At 46.2% G+C, this 7971-nt stretch overlaps 1 protein-coding gene across 1 annotated transcript in view; it reads left to right on the top strand.

Annotated features, from left to right (window-relative positions):
* LOC100478734 (F-box only protein 42) overlaps nt 1–7223 on the top strand; it is an 89023-nt gene extending 81800 nt beyond the window's left edge. The window contains exons 9-10 of the mRNA XM_034672082.1: nt 2820–2936; nt 6024–7223. Of these exons, the coding sequence (XP_034527973.1) occupies nt 2820–2936; nt 6024–7139 (1233 nt within the window). The 3' untranslated portion in view covers nt 7140–7223. The remainder of the gene's footprint in view (nt 1–2819; nt 2937–6023) is intronic.
* Nucleotides 7224–7971: the final 748 nt, after the last annotated feature.

The raw sequence follows: 7971 nt of genomic DNA, 5'->3' as shown, positions 1-7971 counted from the left end.
CAGAGCTGTGTAGAATCTTTTCATTTGGTATTTGGTTCATTCCCAATGGCGGATCAAGTTCCGATATAGCTTCCCCCTTGTCTGTTTCCCCCTGCGCTTACAGAAGGCTGCCTTCTAAGAAGCAGAGTGCTTTTACTTGCTGTCCTTTATGACCCAGCCTGTGCCCTTCTTGGCTTTAGAGAAGGGAGGTAGATGGACAGGACAAGTTGAAAATGGTTCATTCTCCAAATGAGATGGGTTGGGGGTGTGGGTAGGTGGGAGAAAACTGTCAGGTCCGATGCACTTCTGTGAGGCTGTGCTCCCTACCTGCTGTCCTTACCATCTCTGGCCACAACTGGCCACTTCATGCCAGAGTCAAGAGCCGAAGCAGTCCATCTGAGTCACTCTCTAGAATTGGTAGTAGCTGTGTTAGTGGTCATGAGAGGGAAGTTAATGAGCTCTCAGCAGTAAAAACATTCCAGACCCAGCTCTCTTCTCTGTTAGACAAGCTATTCCCCATCTTCCTATTTCAAAACAGTTGTGGAGAGACTGTGAGCTGCCCCCCGGATAAGAAAGTTTAGGGCTTTACGGTATTAGCGTTCTTATTCCTGTGTGCCTCTGTATGAGTAAATGACCTTAGCGAGGTGACGGTAACATAGAGACTGCCTTCTAGTAGTCTGTCCTTGCCATACTGGTCCCTTGGGGGTTGGAGATGCCAGTTTGTCCTTGATAAAACTGCAGATCTCATTAGCCATGTTGAGATTACTTTTTGTAGCCAGAATCGATAAATCTTTATCTCCTGAACGATGGTAGAGCTACCTTTTGCATCATTTTTTTCTCTTCCTTGTGGTTTTTGCTTTTGAACGGTTATATCTTGATCAGTAGCTATTTCCTGCTGTCACTCGTTCACTCTTTAGGTACTAGTATGTGGCTGCAGACATGACTCAAAAGCGGCCTTATGGGTCAGTGGGAAGAGCAAAGGTTTGAAGGTCTTGAGATGGATTCCAAGGAAAGAAGGGGAAGAAAAATATAGTTTAAGATGCTGTGACCATGGCACTTTGCTGGGCATCTTTATAAATGTAACTTCCAGGGCACCTGGCTCCCTTAGTCAGTAGAGCATGCAACTCTTGATCTCAGGGTCATGAGTTCAATTCCCATGTCGGGCATGGAACCTACTTAAAAATAATGATTTAAAAAACAAATAAAATCTAAATGTAACTTCATTTATATCAGCTCTGTGGTCCTTGGGAGCTCCCAACTCCTTCAACCTTATGTCCTTCTCTTATAGGAGCAACGATGTCTGGGTCCTTGACCTTGAGCAGTGGGCGTGGTCCAAGCCGAACATCTCCGGCCCCAGTCCTCATCCTCGAGGTGGCCAATCTCAGGTGCTCAGGAATTAAAATAACTATTCAGCAAACACTGTAGCATCTTCCAGTTGGGATGGGAAAGGGAGGAGGGAGTCAGGTAAGCTGCCAACATGCATAAGCCAAAGAGACTTTGTCATTCTTTTTTGCTGGTATTTATTTTTCAACTTCTAATGGGTTGTGTTTATTTTTAGTGGCTTTATATTGTGCCTCTCCCCAAAATTTACTTTGCTGTTTCATTTCTCAAGAGAACCCTGCATTTTATGTACACTCATGTTAATGTTTGATCAACAAGGAATATATCCATTCAGGTGAATCATCAGTAATTTGTTCACAAGGATCAGAATTGACATGGTTTTGGGAGAATGGAGAGCTTATGGTGACTAGAATACTGTAATTTGGGTTCTGGGTAGGCTATTTTCATATACCACTAACGCATAAGAGGTCAGATGCCTGTGTCTTTGTAGGTTTATTTTAAATGTGTTCCTCTCCCCAGATTGTCATAGATGATGCAACTATCTTAATCCTTGGAGGCTGTGGCGGTCCGAATGCTGTGAGTATTGCTGGTGTGGCATTCCAAGGCACATGCCGCTAAGACTTTAAAACTTGCTCCCCTGTCTCACCTTGTGAGCATGACATCCTTTTTATTGAGAGAATACCTTTTTCACTTTGGGTATATAGCCATGGTATTTTCTGGCCAAACTCTGCTGTTTTTTTGGTTTTGGTTTTGGTGGGGTGAGAGATGCTTTGAATCAGAGACAGTTGTCTCTTAAATATTCATATTTATATCTATATTCTTCCTACTCCCACTTCATCTTTAGGCTGTAAGGTTTGCTGCTATCATTTTTTCAAGGAGGGGTGGGACAGGAAAACAGGCTACTGCCAGAGTTTACATGGAATTTATTTAAGAATGCAGATTCAGAAAGTTGCAGGTGTGTATTATCTACCTTCTCCCCCACCAAATCATATATACACACAGACACACACACAGGCAAAATTCAATACCCAGGACCCTGAGATCATGATTCATGGGTTACAAGCACAATTCCATGTTCCAGGCCAGTGGTAGTTTATGAATGAATGAGGGCATGAGTGAATGAGTGACCTCAAATGTTGGTATTCTTTTTTTTTTTTTTTTTAAGATTTTATTTATTTATATGACAGAGGGTGGGAGAGAGAGTGAGAGCACAAGCAGGAGGAGCAGCAGAGGGAGAGGGAGAAGCAGGCTCCCCACTAGGCAGGAAGCCTGATACGGGGCTCAGTCCCAGGACTCTGAGATCATGACCTGAGCCGAAGGCAGATGCTTAACCCACTGAGCTACCCAGGCGCCGCACACATGTTGCTATTCTTTCTGAAGAGCCCACACACCCTGTAGGCCAGACAGCACAGCTTTGGGATTCCCACTATGTGTATGTGTGGTGTATGTGTGGTGTATCGTACCTCACCTGAGTCCTGGCATTGGTCCTTCTCTTCCAGCTCTTCAAGGATGCTTGGTTGTTGCACATGCACTCGGGCCCCTGGGCCTGGCAGCCACTCAAGGTAGAAAACGAAGACCATGGGGCGCCAGAACTGTGGTGCCACCCAGCTTGTCGGGTAAGTGAGAGAAGGGCCCTAACTATAAAGCCTAATTGGCTTGTCAGGTTTCCAAGCAAATACGTATGGGAAAAAAAAACACCTTCATGTCATAAAAGAAGTGGACATTAACCGTTGCTCCTTGGGCATTGCTCATATGTGAACCTCTAGATGGGAAACCTGTGTGGGCCCCACTGATCCTTATTTTTTTTTAAGTATATTTATTTATTTNGGTACTAGTATGTGGCTGCAGACATGACTCAAAAGCGGCCTTATGGGTCAGTGGGAAGAGCAAAGGTTTGAAGGTCTTGAGATGGATTCCAAGGAAAGAAGGGGAAGAAAAATATAGTTTAAGATGCTGTGACCATGGCACTTTGCTGGGCATCTTTATAAATGTAACTTCCAGGGCACCTGGCTCCCTTAGTCAGTAGAGCATGCAACTCTTGATCTCAGGGTCATGAGTTCAATTCCCATGTCGGGCATGGAACCTACTTAAAAATAATGATTTAAAAAACAAATAAAATCTAAATGTAACTTCATTTATATCAGCTCTGTGGTCCTTGGGAGCTCCCAACTCCTTCAACCTTATGTCCTTCTCTTATAGGAGCAACGATGTCTGGGTCCTTGACCTTGAGCAGTGGGCGTGGTCCAAGCCGAACATCTCCGGCCCCAGTCCTCATCCTCGAGGTGGCCAATCTCAGGTGCTCAGGAATTAAAATAACTATTCAGCAAACACTGTAGCATCTTCCAGTTAGGATGGGAAAGGGAGGAGGGAGTCAGGTAAGCTGCCAACATGCATAAGCCAAAGAGACTTTGTCATTCTTTTTTGCTGGTATTTATTTTTCAACTTCTAATGGGTTGTGTTTATTTTTAGTGGCTTTATATTGTGCCTCTCCCCAAAATTTACTTTGCTGTTTCATTTCTCAAGAGAACCCTGCATTTTATGTACACTCATGTTAATGTTTGATCAACAAGGAATATATCCATTCAGGTGAATCATCAGTAATTTGTTCACAAGGATCAGAATTGACATGGTTTTGGGAGAATGGAGAGCTTTTGGTGACTAGAATACTGTAATTTGGGTTCTGGGTAGGCTATTTTCATATACCACTAACGCATAAGAGGTCAGATGCCTGTGTCTTTGTAGGTTTATTTTAAATGTGTTCCTCTCCCCAGATTGTCATAGATGATGCAACTATCTTAATCCTTGGAGGCTGTGGCGGTCCGAATGCTGTGAGTATTGCTGGTGTGGCATTCCAAGGCACATGCCGCTAAGACTTTAAAACTTGCTCCCCTGTCTCACCTTGTGAGCATGACATCCTTTTTATTGAGAGAATACCTTTTTCACTTTGGGTATATAGCCATGGTATTTTCTGGCCAAACTCTGCTGTTTTTTTGGTTTTGGTTTTGGTGGGGTGAGAGATGCTTTGAATCAGAGACAGTTGTCTCTTAAATATTCATATTTATATCTATATTCTTCCTACTCCCACTTCATCTTTAGGCTGTAAGGTTTGCTGCTATCATTTTTTCAAGGAGGGGTGGGACAGGAAAACAGGCTGCTGCCAGAGTTTACATGGAATTTATTTAAGAATGCAGATTCAGAAAGTTGCAGGTGTGTATTATCTACCTTCTCCCCCACCAAATCATATATACACACAGACACACACACAGGCAAAATTCAATACCCAGGACCCTGAGATCATGATTCATGGGTTACAAGCACAATTCCATGTTCCAGGCCAGTGGTAGTTTATGAATGAATGAGGGCATGAGTGAATGAGTGACCTCAAATGTTGGTATTCTTTTTTTTTTTTTTTTTAAGATTTTTTTTTTTTTTTTAAGATTTTATTTATTTATATGACAGAGGGTGGGAGAGAGAGTGAGAGCACAAGCAGGAGGAGCAGCAGAGGGAGAGGGAGAAGCAGGCTCCCCACTAGGCAGGAAGCCTGATACGGGGCTCAGTCCCAGGACCCTGAGATCATGACCTGAGCCGAAGGCAGATGCTTAACCCACTGAGCTACCCAGGCGCCGCACACATGTTGCTATTCTTTCTGAAGAGCCCACACACCCTGTAGGCCAGACAGCACAGCTTTGGGATTCCCACTATGTGTATGTGTGGTGTATGTGTGGTGTATCGTACCTCACCTGAATCCTGGCATTGGTCCTTCTCTTCCAGCTCTTCAAGGATGCTTGGTTGTTGCACATGCACTCGGGCCCCTGGGCCTGGCAGCCACTCAAGGTAGAAAACGAAGACCATGGGGCGCCAGAACTGTGGTGCCACCCAGCTTGTCGGGTAAGTGAGAGAAGGGCCCTAACTATAAAGCCTAATTGGCTTGTCAGGTTTCCAAGCAAATACGTATGGGAAAAAAAAACACCTTCATGTCATAAAAGAAGTGGACATTAACCGTTGCTCCTTGGGCATTGCTCATATGTGAACCTCTAGATGGGAAACCTGTGTGGGCCCCACTGATCCTTATTTTTTTTTAAGTATATTTATTTATTTGAGAGAGCATGCTTGAGCACTAGCTGGGGAGGGGAGGGTGGGGTGGGGGTGGGCAGAGGGGGAGGAGAAAGCAGCCTCCCCACTGAGCAGGGAGCCTGCTTCGGAGCTCATTCTCAGGACCCCAGGATCATGACCCGAGCTGAAGGCAGACACTTAACCGACTGAGCCACCCAGGCGCCCCAAGTTTGTTTATTTATTTATGTAATCTCTACGCTGAACGCAGGGATTGAACTCCTGACACCAAGATCAAGAGTCGCATGCTCCACTGACAGTCAGCAAGGCGCCCCCACCACTGATCCTTTAAGTGTCAGCTTTAAGGATCTCTTTGCCTGAGAGCCTTTCCTTAGGGTCCCCAAACAAAAACTGATTCCTCCCTCCACCCCACCCCTATCTTGCACACACCTCTAATGATAGCACTTGTCATGGTTCAGTCATAGATTATTCCCGTGTATCTGTCTCCTCTTCTAGCCTAGAAGGCAGACTACATTATTCTCATCTCTGTATCTCCGGTATCTGCGAAATGCGTGCTTGCCCAGATGCTCATAATAAAATGTTTGATGCTTAAATGAATGCTCAGAACTGAACACAGGTCTTTTGTCTTCCAGGTGGGGCAGTGTGTGGTGGTCTTCAGCCAGGCTCCTAGTGGAAGAGCCCCACTCAGCCCCAGTTTGAACTCCCGCCCATCGCCTATCAGTGCCACTCCTCCAGCTTTGGTTCCTGAAACCCGAGAGTACCGCTCTCAGTCTCCAGTAAGGAGTATGGATGAAGCCCCTTGTGTTAACGGCCGCTGGGGCACACTGAGGCCCAGAGCTCAAAGGCAGACCCCCTCAAGTTCCCGGGAAGGGAGCCTTTCCCCAGCCAGAGGAGATGGCTCTCCCATCCTCAATGGTGGGAATTTGTCTCCAGGAACAGCAGCTGTAGGTGGCTCTTCCTTGGACAGCCCTGTGCAGGCCGTATCTCCTAGCACTCCGTCTACCACTGAAGGATATGACCTCAAAATGGGACTTTCTTTGGCCCCCCGACGAGGGTCACTACCGGATCAGAAAGATCTGAGGTTAGGATCAATAGATCTGAATTGGGATCTGAAACCCGCTTCGAGTAGCAATCATATGGATGGTGTGGACAACAGGACAGTTGGGGGAAGCATGCGACACCCTCCTGAACAAACGAATGGTGTGCATACCCCACCACACGTGGCCAGTGCCCTTGCAGGAGCTGTCTCCCCAGGTGCCCTGCGTCGGAGCCTAGAAGCCATCAAAGCAATGTCGTCCAAAGGCCCCTCAGCCTCCGCAGCACTAAGTCCTCCTCTGGGGTCTTCTCCAGGCTCTCCCGGGAGCCAGAACCTGAGCAGTGGAGAAACAGTGCCCGTTCCCCGCCCAGGGCCTGCCCAAGGAGATGGACATTCCTTACCTCCCATTGCCCGCCGCCTGGGCCACCACCCTCCGCAGTCCCTAAATGTTGGCAAACCTTTGTACCAGAGTATGAACTGCAAGCCCATGCAGATGTATGTGCTAGACATTAAGGACACCAAGGAGAAGGGGCGGGTCAAATGGAAAGTATTTAATAGCAGTTCTGTGGTCGGACCTCCTGAAACCAGCCTGCATACAGTGGTCCAAGGCAGGGGTGAACTCATCATATTTGGAGGACTCATGGACAAGAAACAGAATGTGAAGTACTATCCAAAAACAAACGCCTTGTACTTTGTGCGAGCAAAGAGATAATGTGTTCTAAACCCCCTTCCCTTTCTGTGGCTTTTAATTTTCCAGCGTGCAAGCATTTGGACTGAGAATTGGGAAAACAAAGGACGGAATTACTCCCATAAACCAAAACCCCAATTCCCAACCTCACTCACTCCAGGCTGGGGTCAAATCTTCATTAAGAAAAAAATTATATCTAAATATATAAATATATATTATATAGCCAACTCTGTTTACAAAGAGGGAGAGGTCTCCGTCCTGGTTCAGATAAATCTGTTGCTGTGTTTTAGCAGAGGCTGTGCTGCCTTTTTCTACTTTGCTGGTAACTAGACCAAGAATTTAGGGAACAGACTAATGTCAGAACTTACCTAAAGCAACTGAAGAGTCCCCGTAAATCTCTATGTGGCCTTGGAGTTAGAGAAAGAACGAGCGTGTATAAGGGGCATAAGGGGAGGCTCACGACCCACGAGCTCCAGGAGCTGACAGGGTGAGAGGAGCCTGTGGAGAACGCTTTCTCCCTTCCTTGTGAAACCACACAGGGCCTGTGCAAACTTCCTTTCGGTCATGCCCTCTGCCCAGCCCTGTTCTGCCCTTGTGACTGAGGAAAGTGACCCAGCTGGGAATTTTGTTCCACGTGTGTGTGCCAGGATCCCCACGGGCAGTGTTCATGCAGAGACGCCTGTCCACCTAGTGTCCACTGGTCTTTAGCATGCTCCCTCTGTGTCTCAGAAAACATACTGGTGTCTGATTTTGGAATTTTCTGTCAATCCTATTTGATTGCAAGTTGCCAAAAACCACATTTATTCCCTTAAGACTTGATCCTCAGAAGCTGCCTTTTCCTTTTTTTTTTTTTTTT

The sequence above is a fragment of the Ailuropoda melanoleuca genome, chromosome 11 (assembly GCF_002007445.2).
Source record: "Ailuropoda melanoleuca isolate Jingjing chromosome 11, ASM200744v2, whole genome shotgun sequence".
NCBI lineage: Eukaryota > Metazoa > Chordata > Mammalia > Carnivora > Ursidae > Ailuropoda > Ailuropoda melanoleuca.
Note: the sequence above shows the minus strand (reverse complement) of the source record. Positions and strands in the feature narration are given on the sequence as shown.